Below are 21,449 nucleotides of genomic sequence, written 5' to 3' on the forward strand. Positions count from 1 at the left end.
CCCCCCCGCAGTCCCGCATCCCCCCTGCAGCCCCGCGACCCCCCTACAGCCCCGCGCCCCCCCCTGCAGCCCCGCGCCCCCCCTGCAGCCCCGCGCCCCCCCCGCAGCCCCGCGACCCCCCCTGCAGCCCCGCGCCCCCCCCTGCAGCCCCGCGACCCCCCTGCAGCCCCGCGACCCCCCCGCAGCCCCGCGACCCCCCCTGCAGCCCCGCGCCCCCCCCTGCAGCCCCGCATCCCCCCTGCAGCCCCGCGACCCCCCTACAGCCCCGCGACCCCCCCTGCAGCCCCGCGCCCCCCCCGCAGCCCCGCGACCCCCCTGCAGCCCCGCGCCCCCCCCTGCAGCCCCGCGCCCCCCCTGCAGCCCCGCGCCCCCCCCTGCAGCCCCGCGCCCCCACTCTACATCCCCGCGCCCCCCCTGCAGCCCCGCGACCCCCCCTGCAGCCCCGCGACCCCCCCTGCAGCCCCGCGCCCCCCCCGCAGCCCCGCGCCCCCCCCGCAGCCCCGCGCCCCCCCCTGCAGCCCCGCGCCCCCCCCGCAGCCCCGCGCCCCCACTCTACATCCCCGCGCCCCCCCCTACAGCCCCGCGCCCCCCCCTGCAGCCCCGCGCCCCCCCTGCAGCCCCGCGCCCCCCCCTGCAGCCCCGCGCCCCCCCTGCAGCCCCGCGCCCCCCCTGCAGCCCCGCGCCCCCCCGGCGTAGCGGCAAAGGAAGGGGCAGGCAGGGGAGGGGAGCGCCGGGGGCGGCCGCGGCGCAGCCCGGGGAAGGGGCGCAGCGGCTCCTGCCGGGTGGCGCAGCGAGGAGGCGGAGGAAGAGCCGGGCAGGACGAGGGTCTCAGCCAGCTCCGGGCCGGCAGCAGAGGTTCAGAGGCCCCTACGGTTAGATAGAAAGGGCCGGGGAAATTTGACCCCCTATCGAAATGCAGCGAGGAGCCTGACCTTAGCCGTGTTCCGGCTCAGGGAGCTGCAGACCAGCAGTTCCTCCAAGCCTCCCTCGTTCCTGTGGGAGAAAGAGCAGGGAATAATTTAATTGGAGCCAAACAACAGCGGGGACAGCCAGGTGGTGCGAAAGAAGGCAAGAAACGAAGCAAGAGCTTCAAACAGGAGCGTTGAGAGTAGGCATCAGAAAGCAGAGTGGGAAGGGGGGGTACGAGGTGGGGACCTTAATGTGACAGACTGCTAAGTAACTTGAAGCTAGGGATAAAAGGAATACAGGGAGTACTGAATAGCATCCATAGGCTGACCTTAACAGTCTGCTATAATTAAGCAAGATCTAGCCAAGGGTGCAGGCTAAAGCACTCAGAGCTTTACAGAGGTAGCCATGAAGTGCTTCTGCTCAGACCTTACAGCACAGAAGACCTGTATAGAGAGGAAGAAAGCAGCTCCCTTGGAGAACCGAGAGCACTGGAGCACGCAGGTCCTAGCAAACAAACTCAATTCTGCTTTACAGCAGGGAAACACGGTGTTTTTTCAGCGGGTTTTTTGCTGTTGTCATAGGAACCCAGAGGAAGGGAGGTGCTGAGGTCAGGCTGTGCAAGAGACACCGTCTGAGCTGCCAGGTCTTCCAGCGGGAGCGTGTTACTCCGGCTCAGTTAAAGCTGCATCCCAGCCGGGGCCGGCCTACTGCAGCTTCAGTGGAAGGCAGAGGTTCTGCTCCCAGCCCTTAGTCACGGCAGCTCCTTGCTCCTCTGCAGGCTGGCCAGTTATTAATAGCCTGGCGCGATTGCGAGTGGGTTGGGTTTCGCTGAGGAGCGCAGGGAGAGTGACAAGGCACCTGCCAGGGGAAGTAGAAGCCGGGTCGGAGTAGGCGGCTTTGCTGCAGCCCGGGAAGCGCCAGCCTGGGAGCCCGTCCGCTCACCTGCGGCAGAGCGAGGGCAGGGCAGCGGGCACGCGTGGGCAGGGTGAGCCCGCGGGCAGCACACGCGCGTCCCTCTCCCTGCTGCTCCTCCGCCTCCCGCGGCCTCTCCCAGCGCTGCCCCGCGCCGTGCCGGCTGCTGCGGGGCTGGCAGCGGGAGGAGCGGCGGGAGGAGCGGCGGGAGGAGCGGCGGGCTGCCCGCAGGGGGTCCCCAGCGGCGCCCCGGGGGGGCTGCGGCGCTGACCTCGCCTCCCCCCGGTCCTGATTCCGCGTCGGGCAGGAGCCGGGGGGCCGGGAGCGGGGCTAACGTGGGGCTAACCCGGCCTGCGGGCGCCCCGGGGGGCGCTGCCGGGGCCCGGCCTGGCGGCGCTGCGCATCTCCCGGAGCGCGGCTCCCGCCGGGGGAGGGCGGCGGCGGCGGCCCCGGTAACCGGGGCGGGGCGCGGGGCGGGGCGGCGGGGCCGGGCTCGGCTGGGCACGGCACGGCTCGGCCCGGCATGCTGCTGCGGGTGCGCTCGGCGGTGGCGCACCTGGTGGCCGGGCTGGGCCCCGGGGCGGGCGCGCAGCCCCCGGCCGAGCCCCGGCGCGGCGGGGCGGGGGGCGGCGGCGGCGGCGGGGGGGGTGCGGCGGCGGCGGCGTTGTTCTGCCGGCCGGCCTTCCTGCAGCTGACGCCCGAGGAGCTGCGCCGCGCCGACGACCACACGGGCCGGGCCGTGCAGAGCCCCCGCGACGGCCGCCGCCGCCTGCCCTGGAGCACGGGCTACGCCGAGTGAGCGGGGCGGGGGGGAAGGGGGGGGCGCGGGGCCGGTGCCCCCCGCCCGTTACCGGCTGTGCGGGACGCCCCGGGGGGGCCCTTAGAGATGGATCGGGGCGGGGGGACGGGACGGGACGGGACGGGACGAGCGGGTGGAAGCCGGCTCCTGGGCCGCCTGCCGCCGGGCGAGCTGTGCGGGGGGGGGGGGGGGGCTGCTGCCCGCCGCCTTCCCAGCTCCGCTGTTTTCGGCACCGATGTGCCCGGAGCCACGGACGGGGAACCGACACCGGGGGGGTGGGGGAAGGAACTGCTCGATCTCTCGCAGGCCCCGGGAGGGGGGGAGGAGGGAATTGAAGCCGTCTTGGGAACAGGACCTGACTCCGACTTCCCCTTCGAGGGCCGGGTTCTCTTCTCCTTTTACTGGGGGTGAGTTTCACCCCGAACCGAAGGCAGGTGGGAAGGCCACCGGTACTGCTCCGTGACACCAGCCTGCTCCCACGTCCCGCGCACAAGCTGCTCTGCCCGGTGCCTTGGGAGCCTCCCGAGGTGCAGACTGGCCGGGGAGGTGCTGGGGTAGGAGTGCCCCGTGCTCCATCTCAGGGGAGCAGGAACCTTGCAGGCTCTGGGGGGAACGAACGAAAACCGCCCTCTGCTCGGCAGCAGGACTTCTCTTCTGTGTCTTGAGACTTACTTCTTTCTGCAAACCGCTTGAAAAGTCCGTGCCCAAATAGCTCTTGTGCACATTTACTGCCTCCCCCCGTGAGCAGGTTTGGCAATCTGGATCTGAAATCTGCTTTGCCAGCATAAGCTGTAAAAAGTCGATGTGAATCTTTTCGCAAAAGTTCTGCTGGTTTCATTTTCATCTCCTCCCCTCTGAGCCACCTGCTCCCTCTGAGCAGTGCTGCTCTGACGGTGAGGCCGTAATCCCCTTGCGCAGTGTCTGAGCCCCGGCTGGCTGTGCGTGTGCTGAGGCTGCTGCAGGTTTTCAGGCAGTTGCTCTGCTTGGGGCAGTGGTGGGGACCTGCGGCAAAGGCACCTTTTTCTGGCCACCTCCCTCTGCGGGTGCCCGACCAGCCGCTGTCCCTGGCCCCCGCGGTGCAGAGGGAGCAAGCGCTGCCACTGCCCCGGGTCAGCCCCCGCGGCCGGCCTGGGACCTCTGCTCGCCTGGCTGCTGCTGTGCAGGACGGGAGCCCCTGCGAGGAGCGGGGATGGGGGCAGGAATGGGGCAGGGGGGGTGAGGTGCTGCTGGGGTGGCCCCTGCCGTGGCCAGGAGCCTGGCTTACCCCCGTTCTCAGCGAGTGAATTAGGGTCGGGTTTTCTGGAGTACCTGTGGGCAAAACCTGATATTTTGGGTGCGAAAGAGCGAGTCTTGACACCTCGTTCCCTCCTTGCAGGGTGATAAATGCGGGCAAGAGCCAGCACAACGAGGACCAGGCGTGCTGCGAGGTGGTGTTTGTGGAGAGGAGGCCGAGCCCCAGGGGACACCCACCCTCCGGGGATGGCAGCGGGGAGCTGGATGGGGTGAGAGCAGCACGGGGTGAGAGCCGGAGCGGCTGCACGGCAGGAGGGGACGCGCGGCTGTGCCCTGCTGCTGGACTGGGGCTGGCTGGCACTGGGAGGCGCTGGCCCTTGTGCCCCTGCGGGCTGCCCCAGAGGAGCCAGCTGCTGCAGACGGGGCGCTGGCAGTGCCGGGTGTCAGCGCAGGGCTGGGCTCGAGCCAGCGGCAGCCCTGTCCAGATGCCCTTCGTCAGCCACCCACGTCGCTCCTGCCCGCGCTGCGCTGGGACACGCGAGGCAGAGGCAGAGCCCTATGTCTGTGTCCCCAGCCGCTCGCTCTGCAGCAGTAGCCCCAGCTGCTCCCTGCTGCCCACCATCTGCTTCCTCACAGCACTCGCTGAACCTTCCTCTCTCTCCCCGCAGGGCAGAAAGGGTTTTTATTTCCACTACTGGGCCTTGTTTGATGGCCACGCGGGCAGCGGTGCTGCCGTCATGGCATCCAGGAGGCTCCACCTGCACATCTGCGAGCAGCTCCGGGACCTCGTGGACATCCTGCAGGACCCCTCCCCGCCTCCCATCTGCCTCCAGCACGATGCCAGGGCTGGCGCAGCTGAGCTGAGCCGGGCACCCGTCACAGAGGACAATGGAGAGGTCCCCAGCGATGCTCTGCCACGCTTTCACCTGGAGAAAGCAGTCTCTCATGAGAGCCTGGTGATCGGTGCCATCGAGAATGCCTTCAAGCACATGGTGAGCGATCCCTGGCCTCCGAGGACGCCTGTTGGGCGCTGACTGGGAGCGTTTGCTTTGCTTTCTGTCCCCTCCAGCAGGAGGCAGGTCTGCAGCGAGGGCTCCTGGCAGGGCAGCTCCTGCCCTAGTGTGATGCTGTCCCCTATTTCAGGGGTTCAAAGCACAGAGGCTTTGGGCTCGGGGCCTGTGTGGGTGCAGGGTTTGACTGCACTTCATTCCAGCAGTGCCCAGCTGCTCCTTTCCCATCTTGTTCTCTCCTGCCTGCTCCACAGCCCCAAGGAAGCCGTGCCCCTGCTGCCCACAGGACCCCAGGCTGCGTGGGGCAAGGTGCCTGGCCTCAGGCTGACGGAGCAGCAGGACGCTATTTTGGGCTGCTTGGACCTCTGCTTGCTGGTGGGGGCTGCTGCTCGTGCTGCCCAGACCCGCTCTCTGTCTCCCCAGGACAACCAGATCGCGCAGGAGCGGGCGTCCCAGAGCATCTCCGGGGGCTGCTGTGCCCTGGCCGCCGTCTACCTCATGGGCAAGTTCTACGTGGCCAACGCTGGTGACAGCAGGTACAGCCCCCGGCCTTCCCCCCGTACCGGGGCTTGCCCCAGTGTCAGGGCGGTGAGGAGCTGGGCTGTCTGGGGGAGGGCAGGAGCAGCCAGAGCAACCTGCGGCCTGGCCACGAGCCCTGAGGACAGCGTGCCGTGCCGTGCCATGCCTCACCATACTCTCCGTGTTTGCCTGGTGCACTGAGGGGCTGCGGAATTTCCTCTTGAAATCTGGGACTTGCCACCTTCCTTCTCAGCAGTGTGGCATTCGCAGATGGCTCCGAATCGCACACCAGCCCCTGCCACCGGTGCTGGCCTGGGCTGTAAGATGGAGAGTGAAAATTGCCCTCAACAAAGCTGCAGAAAATGTGCGAGCATTAATTTTAGGGCACATTTCATACCAGTGAACTATTCTATCAGGACGTGCAAATCTGTGTGCAGTCAAGGCCCGAGGGAGCTTGGAGGCCAAGGATTTTGCCTGACAAATTCATTTCCTTGGGTGCATTACTGTAGTCGCTTCTGGGTGCGTTCATACCGCACGAGAAACAGCAGGAAGGCAACTCCGTCTCACACGGAGGGCGAAGCTGCTTTGAACGCTTCTTGCCCTGGGATGGCAGAGGAGATCTTGGTGCCTTTCTGCTGGGGGTATGCAGAGCGGCGTGGGCAGGAGCCGCGAGCAGAGGCTGGAGGTGATGAGCAGGGATTGTGCTTGGCCTCTGCCAGTCTGCCGTGGGGCAGTGGGGTGCTGCGGGGCTGGGTGAGGACCACACCACCAGGGAGAGGCTGGGGCTGGAGGGGAGCCGCTCGCCCTCAGGTGCAGGGCTCTGCCTGCGGCTCCAGCTGCTGGCAGTGCCCGGGGAAGGCAGCGTGCGTGGACACCACGGCTGTAGCCATGCAGCTGGGCGAGGGTCTGCGCTCCCTCCTCGGGCACCAAAGCCCTCCAGAGCCAGCCTCACCTGGGCTCTGTGTCCCTGGAGGGGACTTGCAGCCCTTGAGAGGACAGTGAGTGGGGCAGATGGGCCACAGGTATCAGATCCTCGATGCCCCCAGACCTCCAGAAACATCTCATAAACAGCCATTGTTTTAACCCATCAAACACTTTTTTAACCTGCAGCACTGGTGTGGGTGCGGGCTGGGCGCTTGCACCCCTGTCCTGCAGCTGGTGACTTCTGCCTGTCCTGTGTGCAACTCCCCTGCTGACGGAGGCTTTGTAACCTTTGTGCTGCTCCTTCTCTAACCATATCCGTTCTTCTAGTTTGCTTTCCATCCCCTCTGCCCCGTGCTTCCCTTCCATTTTCTCGTCCTCTCTCCCCTGCCCTGGGTGCCGGCTGCAGGGCTGGGCTGTGCCAGCCAGGAGCTGCTGTCCCTGCAGCTGGGGCTGGGCAGAGGGCCCGCAGCAGGGGGAGGAAGCTGCACCCCTGGGGCAGCCGGGCAGGGAACCAGCGGGGCTGCCCCAAGCTGAGCCAGCCCACCCCATCCCCTCTCCTCCTCTCTAATCTCATCCTTCCATGTTTCATTGCAGGGCCATTATCATCCGTAACGGGGAAATCATTCCAATGTCCAGGGAGTTTACTCCAGAGACAGAGAGGCAGAGGCTGCAGTTTTTAGTAAGAAAGACCTTTCTTCTCATCTCATTCCTGCCGAGCCACCTCCCGGCCCCTCTGCAGTCCCCCCGTGCTCCCTGCCGGGGCTGTCCCCTCTGCGGGGTGCGGGGCCCTGCTGCCGGCACCCATCCGTCCCGGCCGGGGGGTGCTGCCCGGGAGCTGCCCCCGCTCGCTGTGCCGTGGCTGCCGGGCTCCTGGCTCGCTGTGGGACCGGGGATGCCGGGCTCTTGGCACCGTGTTGGTAGGAGTGCGTGGAGCTGGTTCAGCCCATCTCGTCCGGTTCTGACCCTAGGGCCACAGAGTGTCCCCTCCCCGTGGTGGCACCACGTCCTGCCTGCGTGCCACACCAGGCTGCTTTGTGTCCCTGCATGCAGGGGAGCGTGGCTCCGTGCCCTCCACCTGTGGTGCCCCCTCGTGTGTTTGGGGGGGCCACAGCGCTGTGCTCAGTCCTACTTTCGTGCCTGGATGCCCCCTGGGGGGCAGCTGAAGTGTGCCAGCGGATTTCTAGCTTTCTTCCTGAAAGCTCCCTCTCCTGCTTGTCCTGGACAAACCTTTCTGTGCCGTACAATGAGACTTTTTAAGGTTATAAAGACCTCTCTGATGGCAGCACGGAGGAGGAGGCGTTTCTGCTAGAGGAGGTCTTGCTGGATGCGATTTCCTGGCTTGCAGCGTATTTGGAAAAACACTAAGGCACTTTTTCTCAAATCTATTTTTGAATGACCACGGGGAAGAAATTGCTGTGAGCAGGATCCTCTCCAGCCGGCTGCGATGCTCAGGGCACGCAGGCAGAGGGCCAGGCGCATGCTTACTCCGCCGTGCTGTGGCCAGGCTGTGGCCAGGGCTCTCCGTGCCTCTGCACCAACACCACCCTTCTCCCCGAGGCCTCTTCCCCTTTCTTTCATCTCCTCTCTTCCTCCACCTGCATTTTCCAGCACCGTCCCGATCCCTGGCGCCTGCAGGCTGTGCTTGGGGAAGCTCCAGGGCTGCTGGCGCGGGGTTCGGCCGGGGCTTCCTGGCTCAGGGCGTGCTGGGGTCTGCTGGGTGCGGGGCGGGGGCTTCGGTGGGATGCAGCTGGGGCCGACACCCGCAGGGTGCTGGGGAGGTGGCTCCGGGGCTGGGTCCCTGGGGGGCCCCGGCTCTGCAGGAGCAGCGCGGTGACAGCTCCGCACGGGGTAGCGATGCTCACGGGAGCACTGGCGGTCACCTGGACACGGCAGGGGCCGGTGGGTGTCCTGGCACAGGCTCTGTGCTGCTTCTCGCTCCCCGTCCCAGGCCGTGGCTGCAGCCAGGGCGTGCTCTCAGGGAAGAGGTCTCAGCTCTTCGCCCAGTGAGCCCCGCGCTGCGTGCTGAGCCAGGGCCCAGGGAGGTCTGCAGCTCTGCCTCCTCCTGGGCCAATTCCACCTTCTCCTGGAACTTGCCCTCTTTATGGTCCCTTTTGGGTTTATTTCCCCAAACTCCTTGCTCAGCGTTGGCATGGCCACCCCGAGCTGCTCCTCTCCTCTGGGTGTAGCTCAGGAGGGTGCCTCGGAGGCTGCGGCACCGCTCCCTGCTGGCGTTGCAGTTGGAGCAGCTGATGTTACCCCCACCCCACAGCACCGAGCCCATTTCCCAGCAGGCTGGCGTGCCGGCTGTCCCGTGCGGCGTGGGGGTGCCCGGTGGGCGATGCCAGCCCAGGGGGTGGGCGATGCTGGCAGGACCCTGCTCCTGGCACCACGGCTGAGCCCTCTGCTTCGTCCTGCAGGCGTTCCTGAGGCCCGAGCTGCTGGGGAAGGAGTTCACGCACCTCGAGTTCCCCCGCAGGATCCAGCCCAAGGAGCTGGGGAAGAAGATGCTGTACAGAGACCAAAACATGAACGGCTGGTAACCCTGCTGCCCCCCCGGAGGCTGCCGGCTCCAGCTCCCTTCCTCGTGCGGGCCCTGGGGCATGCCGGGCACCTGGTGTCCTGTCCAGGGACACCTGTCCGTGTCCTGAGCGCACAGGGGAGGCGCTGGAAGCTCTTGTCCGCCTGCTGACACGTTGCCTCTGGCTTGCTTTAACCAGGGCTTACAAAAAGATCGAAGAGGATGACCTGAAGTTTCCACTAATCTATGGGGAAGGCAAAAAGGTAGAGTGCTGGGCATGAGCTGTGCGGGGCGGGGTCCCCCTGCCTGGGAGGGGGGCGGTGTGGTGGCACCGCGGGGCTGCTTCCAGTCTGCCCGTGCTGACTTGCAGGATGCAGCGCCTTTTTGCTAGCGCTGTCGCAGCTCCAACACCACGTGCATTTTCTCAGCTGGGGATGGAGGTGGAGATGAAGCAGCTTCAAGCTTTCTTTTGGTTTCGCCTTCCTCCAGGCTCGGGTGATGGCCACAATCGGGGTCACGCGCGGCCTGGGAGACCACGACCTCAAGGTGTTCAGCTCCAACATCCACATCAAGCCCTTCCTGTCCTGCTTCCCAGAGGTGAGCCTGGCCTCTGGCTGCTCCTCGCCCAAGGGCTCCTGCGATGGCTGGAGCCGGTCGGGGTGCCCGGCCTCGCGGTGCGCTTGGAGCGTGTGGCGGTGCCGGGGGGCTGTCCACGAGCCTCGTCTGCCCTCACTCTCGTGTCTTGCCCTGTTCCCTCCCAGGTCAGGGTTTACGACCTCACGCAGTACGAGCACTGCCCTGACGACGTTCTGGTCTTGGGCACCGACGGGCTCTGGGATGTCACCAACGACGAGGAGGTGGCCAGCGTGGTGATGGAGGTGCTGACGAGCTACGAGCCCAATGACCTGTGCAGGTGAGCTGCGAGTGGGGAGGGGACAAGCGTGGCCTGCACTGTGACGTCCCACTTGGTCTTGTTCCCTGGAGCAGTGTCGTGGCCACGTACCCGCTGGCCTTGGGGCTGTTGCTCCGCAGTACACAGCACACGTCTGGATGCGTGCGTCTGAACTTGGATCTCTCTGAGGGAGCCTTTCCTGCACCTCTGGCTCCTCCAGCTTCTCCTTCCCTGCTGAGGCCAGCAGTGTGGTGCCTCGCAGCCTGCTGGCTGTGGGCCTGCTGACCTGTGCTGTGCTCTGCCCGCCCAGGTACACGATGGTGGCCCAGGAGCTGGTGGTGCGCTCCAGGGGGGTCCTGAAGGAGCGGGGCTGGCGGCTGCCCAACGACAGGCTGGGCTCCGGCGATGACATCTCTGTCTTCGTGATCCCCCTGGGTGGCCCGGGGAACTACACGTGATGCCCCATGACCCGGGGCAGAGGGGCTCGCGCTGCCTGGACGGACGCGAGCAGGACCCGGCGCTGCCTCGGGGCACCTCTCCCTTCAGCGCTTGTTTCCCGAGCTGACCACAAGAAGGAGAAACTTGGAGCCTCCGCCTGCGGCCCTCGCAGCCCCTGCCCGGAGCTCCCCTCACCTGCTGCGTCCCAGCACCCTGCAGAGATGGAAGGGCCTTGGACAGAGCGGGGACTGGGCTCAGGGGATGTTTTTCGTGCTGCCATTTTCTTGATTGCTGTGAAGAGCCCAAATGCTCCCTGGCTTCTCAGCGCATGCTTGGCACCTCGCCCTGGCCGGGAGGTGCTGGTTACAGCCATCGGGCTGGGAGGCCGAGCACTCCTGCCTGGTGAGGCCTGTACTTGCTGCTGCAGTCACCTCCTCCTGGCCCTGCCCTGTGAAGTTTGCACCGCGGACACTGAAACTGCTGCCGCTGGGCCGGGTGCTGTGTCCGGATGGCTGTGCCCAGCCCTGAGCAGCCCACCTGGGGGTGCTGGGGTGGGGGGTGAGCCCCACGACTGATGCCCTAGCCTTGTGCTTGCTCCCTTGGGCTCCTCCAGCCTCTGTCCCCAGCCGGGCACTTGGTCACAGTCTTGGGTTTGGGAGGACGTGGCAGCGCTCAGTCACTGCGGTGCATGGCGAGCACCTGGTAGGAAAGGAGCTGTTGCACTTGCACGTGTCTGCCAGCCCCTGGCTGTGCCACGGGCTCTGCCCACCACAGCTCTTCATGCCTTGGATCACTGCTGTTTTTCTAGAGCCAATTATTTATTGTTAACTGTAGAGCTGAGCTGGGAAGCATCTAAATTCTTTCTCGGTACGGGGTGGTGGTTGGTAGGAATATAGGTCTGTGTTTCTGAGCAGTTCTAATTTGGCCACTGCTGAGCAGCAGTTGCAGAGCAGCCCCGTTCAGCCAAGCTTAGCAGCTTAAACACGCTGCATGGATCTGCTTAGCTGAGGGCTGGGAACCCACAATAAAAGCAGCTTGGTTGTCACTGGGGGAAAAAATGACAGCTCCGTCCTTTTCCTTCGTCTCAGAGCTGGCGCTGAGCAGAGCTGTAGCAGCAGTTGTTCTCTGCGTACTATTTTGTTTTGCATCCTGCATACCTCTGACCTGCACCTCTGCGGAGTGTCGCATCCCACCAAAACGTGAGGGCTGCCGTCGTGGCCGGGGGGTGAGGGGGGACAGCCGGGCCCCGGCCCTTGCTTTGAAAGGCCCCGTGGCACCAGCAGTTCGTGTCCTGCTGTCACTGGGTGCGGCCAGCCCTCATCAAGTGTCACCTCTGGTGAATGTTGTTTGTCTCTTGTAATCAGCGAGATGTAAATAAACTGGGTGCACTTAGTGGAAGTGAAAGCTATCCAGCGAGGTTTTAACCTATTGACGTTTTTGTGCTGAAGGGAGCAGGGAGAGATGCTGGGACTGGAGCAGCTGTCCTGGCGTAGCACTGTTTAAATAAAGGTGCCACTCGCAATCCCACTTCAAAGACTTACTCGCAGAACTCTTGCAAAGAAGACTTACCTAAAATCCAATTAGTGCTGATTAATTTGTGTAGGCAGGCTCGGTAATCATGTGAGCTGCCGTCCGCCTGCCCTTGCGCCAGCCGGAGCACCCTGGGACCCTCGCACGTGGGGACCGGGAGCCCCCGCTCCCTGGGCAGGGCCACAGGGGGGTCGGTGACCCTGGCTGGCGAGCGCCACGGTGGTCTCCCTGCCCACGGGCCCCCCTCCTGTGGCTGTGCCACCGGTGCTGTGGGAGCTGGGGCCTCCCGGCTGGGCTGCCTGCTGGAAGCACCCCTGCGCTCGCATACCCGCCAGTGGCACCCACCGCCCTGGTGCTCCTGGGCTGATGCTTGCCCGTGCAGCCCAGTTCCCCCAGTTTGTGCAGCCCAGTCGCTCTTGGCTGCCGCTGGCTGGGAACCAGCTCTGCCTCCCGCAGCTGCTGGGTGAGGCGAGGCGGCGTGGGCACAGGCTGCATTTAGCGCTGCCTCTGCGGTTCCCTTTCTTACTACGGAAACATTTCCTTTGGCGCCAGCTCCTGGCCTGGGGCTCGACAAATTAAGGAAAAGTTGTCCCCGAGACCTGAAAATAGAAACCGTTCGGAGGCCGGGGCCCGGGCCAGGACCGGGGCTGCCGCTCCCTGGCCGCGCCGCGGGGATGGGCGGGGGCCGTGCGGGGCCGGGGGGGGAGCGGGGGCTGCGGGCCGGGGGCTGCGGGCCGGGGGCTGCGGGCCGGGGGCTGCGGGCCGGGGGCTGCCGAGGCCCCGCCGCTCTCCGCCCTGGGGGCTGCCCGGCGGGGTCTGGGTGAGGCAACCCCGGCTCCGCTGGGCGCGGCCGCTGCTTCGGGGGCCGGTGCCGGGGCTGCCGCTCTCCTCCCGTCGGTAACGACACCCGGGGGCAGCTCGGGGGGGGGGCACCGGGCCGGGCCGGGCCGGGGACCGCGGGCGGCCGGGCTCAGCCCGCCGGGGGCGGCGGCGAAGGGGGCAGCGCGGGGCCGGGTCCCGGCTCGGCTCGGCTCGGTTCGGCCCCGCGCGCTCCGCCCCCCGCGGGCGGCCCCAGGCCGGGGCGGCCCCGCCCGAGCCGCGCTGCGGAGCCGGGGCCGGAGCCGGGGCCGGGAGCGGGGCCGGAGCCGCGGCGGAGCGAGGTGCGGGCAGCGCTCGGGGCGCGGAGGCCGGGGGAGCCCCGCGGCGCGGTGGGGGCAGCGACGGGGCCGGGGGCTTGGCGGGGGTCGGGGCTCACCGGCACGGGGGGGGGGGGGGGCAGCGCTGGGAGGGGCAGCGCCGGGGGGACCGCGGCGGGGCCGGGCTCGGGGGGGTCCCCGGGGCTGCCCTGGGCAGCGGCGAGGCCCGAGGGGGCGAACGGCCCCGGCCCCGCCGTGCCTGCTCCAGAAAAAGGGACAAAGTCGGCTCTGCTCGCCGCGGAGCTCGGTGTTAAACATTTATCCGGGGGGGGTGGCGGACAGCTGTGTAATGTCCTAGGAGCAGGGGCGCATTCCAAAAGCATGAGCGCGCCGCTGCCCCAGCGCCCGGCGGGCCCCCAGCCCTTCCCGAGCCCCCCCCCAGCCCTTCCCGAGCCCCCCCCCAGCCCTTCCCGAGCCCCCCCCCCAGCCCTTCCCGCGGCCCCGGAGCCCCCCGGAGCCCCCCGGAGCCCCCCGAGCCGTGGCCGGGCCCTGGGCGGCTCTGCGGGCGGCTCTGCGCCGCCTTCCCCTTCCTCCAGGCGCCTTCGGGGGTCCCGGCAGTTTCAGCGCACCTTTCGGCTCTTCCCTCTTCGCTGCGGCTGGCAGGGCTAAGCGCACGCCCGAAACTGAGCCCGTGTTCCTGACAGCCTCGGCGCCTGCAGGGAAATGCTTTTCCAAGTGGAGAAGGAGCCAAGCCACTGCCTGCCAACAGGTTATCCGGGGCGTTTAGCCGGCCTCACCTGGTGGCCTGCAGTTTGCGCTGGGGAGGCCCCGTTGACATGGAGAGTAAGGAAGGTGTTGGCAAATATTGGCTGGCCCTGGGGCAGTGGCTGTGAGGCACTGCGCCACTCCGGGCATCCACTCCGATTGGGGCACCAAAGCTTTCGGCGAGGTCCTCGCGCTGCCGTGAGCTGGGGAAGGCTGGCCCTTGGCGGGAGGCGCGGTAAGGATGGCCTCTGGGGAAGGAGGTGAGGGCAGGAGGCGAGCAGACACCGAACGGAGCCCAAAGTGGGAAGGAGGAGGGCTCGCTGCCACCTCGGCTCGCCGGAGGGGTGTTCCTTGCTGCCTGCTCCTGCTGTGCCACGTATTTTGCTCATATTGTTTTCAGTATGCCCAGTTAAAATAAAATACATTCGGTAGCTTTACTAGTTCAGCAGCAATACATAAAAAGTTAGCTTCTCTTCTTTAGCCCAGTGATACCCAAAAGTCCGAAGTCCATGGCTGTTGTCCTGAAGTCAGAACTGTGAGCTTCATTTCAAAGGTTCTGTGCACTTGCGGTATATTCACTGCTCCAAGAGCGGTCATCCTGCTCTCGCTTCCTTGGGTGTCATCATACGACAGAAGACGTTTAAGTTAATTACAATAAGAGTCCTTGTTCCTGATAGTGTTTGTATAATGTGTTGATTTCTGAGTGTCTGCACATAAACTACCAGCCCTGCAAAACAAGCCGTGTGGGATTTGCTGGGCAATAATCCCACGGGGTCCTGGCTGGCACAGGAGGGGCTCTGCTGCTCTAAGGGGCTGGAGGGGGTTGAAGAGGGAGCTGTGCGCTCCGCGGCGTTTCTCCCTGGCAGCAGCGAGCAGCAGGCACAAGTTTTCCCACAAACACAAGCACTCAGGGTATCGTGACCGAGATACGCCCAGGAGCTCGGAGCGGAGCTTCACTGCCATGGTGTTTCACTTTGGCATTGCTCTTCCCTTCCAGCTGTTGGAATGGTTTTCTGCTTCTGTTTAAGAATTCCCCTGATACCCGAGCCAGGGACTTGTCCGGCGCTGTGGGACTTGCTGCTGGTGATTCACGCAGATAGCTGCGTACCCCTGCCATTGTCCCCAGACGCCTTCAGTCCCCTTAGAATGATTTTAGCTTCAGGGACGGCAGTAGCCGTGAAACACTCTTGTGAGCCTCCCCGCTTTGCTGTCGCAGAGCTGCATGCAACCGGTCGGTGGGGTGGGAGCCTCCCCCCTGCTGGGGTTTCTGGGGGTGCTGTCACCAGCCCCGGTCCCGTTGGGCTCTGGCAGCGCCAGCACCGACCCACGCCTGCCCGAAAGCGGCTCCTGTTTGCCTCTCTCCTGGGGACCTGTCCTGATGTGCCCTCGCCTGGCGCGTTTCGGGATGTGGCAGCAGCCCTTTGCACACACAAAGCCATGTTTAGAAGTGGAGACAGCCTGTCCTCGGCTGCTCTGGGTAGAAAACCTTGTTTGTGTTCCCTGCTAGTGTTTCCTGCTCTCTGGGTGCCGCGAGCTCCCTTGGATCTCGTCTGCCTTACGGGGTGCGCTGCCTGAGCTGAAGGCCTGTGCTTTGGGGGATTTGAAACCCAGTTAAATTCCTCGTGAATATTTTAGCCTTGAACCTGGTGTGTGTTGCAATTAGCTCGGCTCCTTCCCAAGCAGAAGTTAAATCAAAACAGTCTGAGTACCCAGGATGCCTGAGTACCCGGGGCACTGTTGTTTGTTAAACCTCTGGAAGTTTAGCAGAAGCTGAAGACACAGCAGGGCCGAGTGGACGGAAGCCTATCTCGGTCCCGTCAAAGGCTCGGTTTCCTCCCACAGCGCTGGGGGGGCCCCCACGGCCGCAGCCCTGCCTGGGGCCGCAGGAGCCGGGCCCTTGGCTTCCCCCTCCAGCTGTGAGCCCTGCAGCTTTGGGGACGTAGTGAACTCGGTGTCTGAGGCGGTGGGGTCCGAACGGTGGTGCTGAGTGTTTCGTTAGCCCCTAGTCCTAGAGGAGTGACTACAGAGGTGCCAGAGGCGGAGAAATGTTTTGGACGGTCTGTCAGGAAGCCTGTAGGGAGTTGTCTTCTGACAGCTCGGCAAACTGCCGCGGCAGGACGTGGCCGCGAGCCCCAGGTCTGTCCTCCTGCCTGTCCTCCTGCCTGTTCTCTGTCTTCTGCCAGGAGAGGCCGGCGGCCGTGCAAGTGCTGCCCGATGCTGGGCCTCTGCCTCGCCCTGCCCACTGCTGCTGGTCCCAGGTGGGGGGGGCTGCTGAGCGGGGCCGGGGCCAGCCCTGCCGTGGGGCAGCGCCGGGTGTCCCTGCGAAGGTCCGATGCCTTCTTCAAAGCGCTAATGTCTCCCTCTGCCATTTCCTGAGATCTGGTAACAGAAACTAGATGAAAGATGCATCCTGCTCCGGAGGAATTCCCCGTTTCCTGCTCAGCAGGAACTTCGCTTTTTGAGGCATGAGGCTCAGGAGAGGCTGATCACGTAACAGCTGTGCCCGAGCCCTCGCTATTTTTATGATGATGACTTTAGAATAGGTGCTTGGAGGATGGAGCGGAGCGATTTTGTTTCGTTTTGCAATTTCTTGGCTTGCAGGAGGTGCTGCCCGTTCGGGGCTGGGCTGCGCTGACCCGTGGCAGTCAGCGCTGGGGGAAGCGGCAGTGCCACGAGACGCGCGTTGTGCCCGCGTGCCCGAGCACGGCCCGGCTGCGGAGCTGCAGCCCCGGCACCTTGCAAAGGCTGGGTCAGTGCTGCTCAGCACCGGGTGCTGGCAGGCAGGTGCCACTCCGTTTCATGCGCTCCGTGGAGGAGCACAAGGCGTCTGAACTGAGGCACCCGCGGCGCTGCTCCCGCTGTGCCCTGGGGTGCTGTGTGCGCCAGGCTCGCTGCGGCTGTGGCCAGGCAGCAGCCCTTACAGGGACTCCGGGTGGTTAATGGTAGAAGAGTTCAAAATCTTCCCGGCCTTGTCCCGCCCTCCCTTTGGAGGCTGGCCTCGCATTAGCAATGGGCTATTTCTGGGCCACCCGGCTGAGTAATGGAATGAGTTGTGCTGAGATTTTGGGCGGGTCGGTGCCTCTGCCCCGTGAGTCACCCGCGGGCAGGGCTCGAGGCGCTGCTGGGGCCCCGCTGCTCAGGGTGGGTGCTGGCCCCGGCCCCAGCCCTGTCCCTGTCAGCTCCTGCTGGGGGCCGTGGGGGGGGGCCGGGCTGCGCAGCCCCTCTCCGCTGGGAGCCGGCAGCCCCCAGCGCGCCGCGTGGCTGTGTGCGGATCAGATCTCAGTCAGATATCCTGCGGGCTCGGCACGGGCAGACCTCGTCTCCCTGTCTGGACGCGGGCTGCCTGCCTCCGCTGCTGCTCTCTGTGCCTTGTGCTGCGGATGTGTCTCCCCCTGCCTTGTACTGGGTAGATACCAGCACTTCCCACAGCACCTTTCTTCCTCCATCACTCTGAGGTGTGGGATACCAAAGCAGCAAATCCCATTTTACTGTGGGCAAAGGCATTTTCTAGTAGATATTTTTGCCCACCAGCTTTCCTTTTCCTGTGCTGTGGAGATGGTGGCAGGTGAGTGGACGAGTCTTTGCCCAGATGAGAAGGCTGGTTTGCAACAGGGGGGGTGCATTTCTTGTATCCCAAGGGATATGCCACCCTTGAGCCCCCCCTCCCCGAGGGCAGGAGTCAGCAGACTGCTCCATCCCTTCCCTGGCTCCATACCTCAAACGTGGTGCCTCCTCCTGGTGCCCTCCCCGGCTGGTTGCCCATGCGTGGGGCCGGGGGGGTTCCTGGCCCAGCTGGGGAGCCGTGGGGCGGCAGGAGGAGGAGGAGGAGGGCAGGGGGACGTGGGGTGTGAGCCGCGCCGGGGGGCTCCCCTCAGAGCTCAGCCTGGCCAAGGAGCCTGCTGGGCACTTCGGGTGCCTTCTTCAGCTTCGGCGGTGCACAAACGTGCTCGCCCCGTGCTGGGGCACGCTGCTCACCGGGATGAGAGTTTTGCGTGTGAGGCTCTGGTGGAGGATTGCTGGATCCTGCCGGGCCCTTGGTCCTCTCTCTTCTCTCATTACAAGTGCGGCCTTACTCTTTTTATTAATGCCTCTACAGCAGTCTGCAGCCACAAAACTTTTGTGCTTCACCTTGTCAGCCCAAGTGCTTATAACTTGTGGAGATCTGGGGCTGTGGCCAGAGCCCGTATCTGGATGAAACCTTTCTGTCTCCTGCTCGGTCTGCGGGAGCTGCGGTGGTGCTGAGCCCCGGGAGGGTTTGTGGGAGGCTGCGGAGTGGGGCACAGCCCTGGGAGGTTTCCGTGGGGCAGAGGCAGCTTGGCGGTGACCTGCTAAGTGTGCAGATAAGAGGAGCTCTCTGCAGCCTGCTTTGAAATGCAAGTCAGCCACAGTGTCTAGTTTCTTAATCCCTCGCTTGCAGCTAATTACAATGCAGCCTTACTCGTGTTTTTGTCTTTTCCTTCCTTTATGTCAGGGCAGGGTGTGTGTGTAGTCGCCCTGGGAGACGCTGGCTTCTCTCGCAGGAGCTGTTTGTGTGCTGGGCTCCGGCTGAGCGCAGCGTGGGGCATTGCCAGGATCCTGAGCGTGCTCTGGGGGAGTGGTGGCAGCTCCGAGCCGTGGGTGTACGCGTCCCTCCCGCGGGGTCACGGCAGCTGAATCACCCCAGCACCTCGAGCAAACACCTGCCTGCCAGGGCTGCCGCAGCTCCGCAGCAAGCGGAGCCCCTGCCTTCATGCCCGGCCCCTTGCGAGCGGCTTTCTGGTGAGCTGCAGCCTCCCCAGCCCGCAGAGCAGTGCGTGCCCTCCCAGGGATTAAACCGTGAGCTGTCATCGTGCGCCTTGCCCTGGATTCCTGCAGGGATGGAGAAGTAATGGTGTCATGCGGGTGCCTAAGAAATGGGTCAGGCTCTGGACCGAAGTTTCTGGGGCCTGGAGGTGTCAGAGGGCTGCTGGGTCCCAGCCCGAGGGCGAGGAGGGCTGCGATCCCAGCTCTGCTGCTCGATCAGACTTCAGGGCAGGCAGTTCCTGGCATCCCGCTGGGCCATTCCCAGCTTCAGCTGTAATCGCATCCTGTAACTCAGGGACGCGAGGCGTAGTCTTACTTACAGGGGAGCATCCATTTCACTAGGGGCAGAAGGCAGCTGGCTTGGCTGGGGGGCTCGGCTCCGCTTGCTGAGCCATGGCTGGCAGCTTCTCCTGCCCCGGTGTCAGTTCCCAGCCGGGTGGCAAAGGCTCCTTTGTGACAGGGCTGGGACAGGGCCAGCCCAGCGCCCGGTGCCAGGCACAGGTCAGGCTTGCTCAGGGCCCCGAAAGCTCAGCTTGGCGCGCTCCTGCCACTGAGCTGATTATTTCGGAGCCAGTGAGCATGCCCGGGTGACACCCTGAAGAATTTATAATCTGAAAATAAAACCAGAGGGTGTGTGCGACTGAGGTCACCACACAGCCCGTGTGCCTGGGTTGGTGGCATAGTGAGAAAACTCAGCTGGGGGAGCTGGTGGCCGGGGCTGGGCAGCCGCGCTCTGCAGCGTTACGGGCTGAAAGACGCTCGTCTCGGTAAGGCGGAGCTGGTGCTTTTGCAGGGGGTCCCCACATGCAGCCTCTGCACCGCTTGCGGCGGCTGGGCCATTGCACGCAGCGCTCCTTGCAGTGGTGGGTGTAAATGTGGGGCTGGTTCCAGCTGCACTGCTCCCTGCAGTGCCTGTGGGCTGCTCTCCTGCTGCCTGCCTCCTGCCCTGGAAGCTGCTCACGCCGAGGTGTGCTGACGTGCCCGGTCGTGCGCTCTCCGGGGCAGCTGCGCAAGAGACCGTGGGGTGTCGGGGCCAGGAGGGACCGGGTGTGCGCACTGCCTGTGGCCGCGGCCCTGCTCACCCGTCCCCTCCCGTTCCCGCAGCGATGGCAGCCATCAGGAAGAAACTGGTGATCGTGGGAGACGGTGCCTGCGGGAAGACGTGCCTGCTGATCGTGTTCAGCAAGGACCAGTTCCCCGAGGTTTACGTGCCAACGGTGTTTGAGAACTACATTGCTGACATCGAGGTTGACGGGAAGCAGGTGAGGGCTGTGGCTGGGCACCGGGGCTGGCCCTGTCCCCCTGTTCCCTTGGCTCTGCGGGGGGTGGTGGTGAAGGCGCTCCGGGGACAGCGTGCCCTCGCACACCGCCACCACCCGGCGCGGCAGCGTGGCGAGGTTTGGGCGGCTCCGACGCTCCCTGCACCGGCAGAGCTCGGGCGGGAGCCCCGCGGCTCCTGGGTTTCTGGGTCACCCTGAACCTGCCCCAGTTTGAAAAGGACCCTGGTTATAGCCGAGGGAGATAAAGTGATGCTCCGGGCCCGACGAGCCTGCCTGCAGGGTCTGCGAGCTGCTGAGCCATGTCCCTCTGCCCCGCAGGTGGAGCTGGCGCTGTGGGACACGGCAGGACAGGAGGACTATGACAGACTGCGGCCCCTCTCGTACCCAGACACGGACGTTATTCTCATGTGCTTTTCTATCGACAGCCCGGATAGCCTAGGTAGGGTCCAGGGAAAGAGGGGAAACCTGGGGTCCTGCAGAGCTGGGTGCTGCTGGCTGAGCCCCTGCCGCCACCCTGAGCTCCGGGAAGACCCTGTGCCAGTGTGTTCGGGGGTGTCAGGTCTCCCCACTGCACCCCCTGGCTTTATGTGCGCTCTGAGAAGCTGCTGGGAACGCACGAGGTTGGGGAGCTTGGGGAGGGCATAGCCTGGGCTGGGACCGCGCTGCTGCGCATCCCAGCGCCCCTTGGCTCAGTGGGTGCGCGCCGCCTCCCGCAGAGAACATCCCAGAGAAGTGGACCCCGGAGGTGAAGCACTTCTGCCCCAACGTGCCCATCATCCTGGTGGGGAACAAGAAGGACCTGCGGAACGACGAGCACACGCGGCGGGAGCTGGCGAAGATGAAGCAGGTGGGGAACGCGCTGGAGCCGGGCGCGTGGCCGTCGGGGGGGTCCTGGCTTTGCGGTGTGCGAGGGGCTGGGGCCTGGGTGCCCCGCTCCCTGTGCCACCTCCCCGGGGTTCCCTCTTGCAGCGCCTGGTCCAGGCACTGGGGGATGCCCCGCAGGCCGTCGCTGTGCTTCTCGCTGCTGTCGTCGGGTGATGTTCCCAAGCCTCCTTTTTGATGCCCTGTAGGAGCCCGTGAAGCCAGAGGAGGGAAGAGACATGGCCAACCGCATCAACGCCTTCGGCTACCTCGAGTGCTCGGCCAAGACAAAGGAGGGCGTGCGGGAAGTCTTCGAGATGGCTACCCGCGCGGGGCTGCAGGTCAGGAAGAACAAGAAGCGCAGGGGCTGCCCGCTGCTGTGAGCGGCCGGCCGGCGAGGCGGGCACTGCCCTGAGCAGCGTCCAGACACCACAGCGAGAGCTCGTCCTGCCCGCAGCTGCCCTGGACCCTCCTCCCGAGAGCTGCCCCAGGTACGCGGGCATCCCTGTGCCCTGCCGGGGGGGCAATGCCTTCAGTCCCTGCCGCTCCCCGCAGGCAGCACGGTGCGTTCGGGCAGCTCCGTGTTGCCCCGTTTTATACCGATCCCCCCGATTTTGCCTGTGCCGTGCGCTGGGCAGGGCTTACGGCCCGGGGGCTGCTGGCCGCCCCCCACGGCTTGCGGCCATGGTCTGCTTGGGCCCCCAGCCCTCTGCCCCTGACGGGGATGGCGCCCACCGGGGTTTTACAGGGACTTGCCCGGGGCAGCTTTCAGCCCTGTCCGGGCACAGCCGGGCCCGGCCGCTGCCAGGAGCACTCCCCAGGCCTGGTGCCGGGGCAGGGCCTTGTCCAGCCGCCTCCGAGGCTGAATCACTACGGACTTAGCACCAGTAAATTGAACTGTGTAATTGGGAGAATAAATGCAAACTGGTATTTCAGTAATT

General features: G+C 65.4%; 2 protein-coding genes and 1 long non-coding RNA gene across 6 annotated transcripts; 2 read left to right on the forward strand and 1 right to left on the reverse strand.

Moving 5' to 3' along the window:
- Positions 1-2,329: 2,329 nt before the first annotated feature.
- Positions 2,330-11,552, forward strand: PPM1J (protein phosphatase, Mg2+/Mn2+ dependent 1J). Its single transcript, XM_080569398.1, has 10 exons — positions 2,330-2,616; positions 3,996-4,122; positions 4,522-4,845; positions 5,287-5,399; positions 6,901-6,985; positions 8,724-8,842; positions 9,024-9,087; positions 9,314-9,421; positions 9,586-9,737; positions 10,027-11,552. Exons 1-10 carry the CDS (start codon positions 2,345-2,347, stop codon positions 10,172-10,174), a joined length of 1,512 nt encoding a protein of 503 aa, XP_080425524.1. The 5' UTR covers positions 2,330-2,344; the 3' UTR covers positions 10,175-11,552.
- On the reverse strand, positions 10,318-18,968 carry LOC308183406. The gene is made up of 2 exons (XR_013942432.1): positions 13,450-18,968; positions 10,318-11,723 (listed from the first exon to the last, which is right to left on the reverse strand). It is a non-coding gene; the product is annotated as an uncharacterized lncRNA (long non-coding RNA).
- On the forward strand, positions 12,560-21,447 carry RHOC (ras homolog family member C). 4 transcript variants are annotated; one of them, XM_080569430.1, is made up of 5 exons: positions 12,560-12,581; positions 19,472-19,629; positions 19,966-20,086; positions 20,364-20,494; positions 20,718-21,447. In XM_080569430.1, exons 2-5 carry the CDS (start codon positions 19,474-19,476, stop codon positions 20,889-20,891), a joined length of 582 nt encoding a protein of 193 aa, XP_080425556.1. In that variant the 5' UTR covers positions 12,560-12,581; positions 19,472-19,473; the 3' UTR covers positions 20,892-21,447. The 4 variants fall into 4 exon arrangements, with proteins under 4 accessions (XP_080425556.1, XP_080425555.1, XP_080425558.1 ...); XM_080569429.1 differs by lacking the exon at positions 12,560-12,581 and adding an exon at positions 12,712-12,844; XM_080569431.1 differs by lacking the exon at positions 12,560-12,581 and adding an exon at positions 19,113-19,134.
- The last annotated feature ends 2 nt before the right edge of the window (positions 21,448-21,449 follow it).

Source organism: Anser brachyrhynchus, assembly GCF_964034855.1.
Source record: "Anser brachyrhynchus genome assembly, chromosome: 27".
NCBI lineage: Eukaryota > Metazoa > Chordata > Aves > Anseriformes > Anatidae > Anser > Anser brachyrhynchus.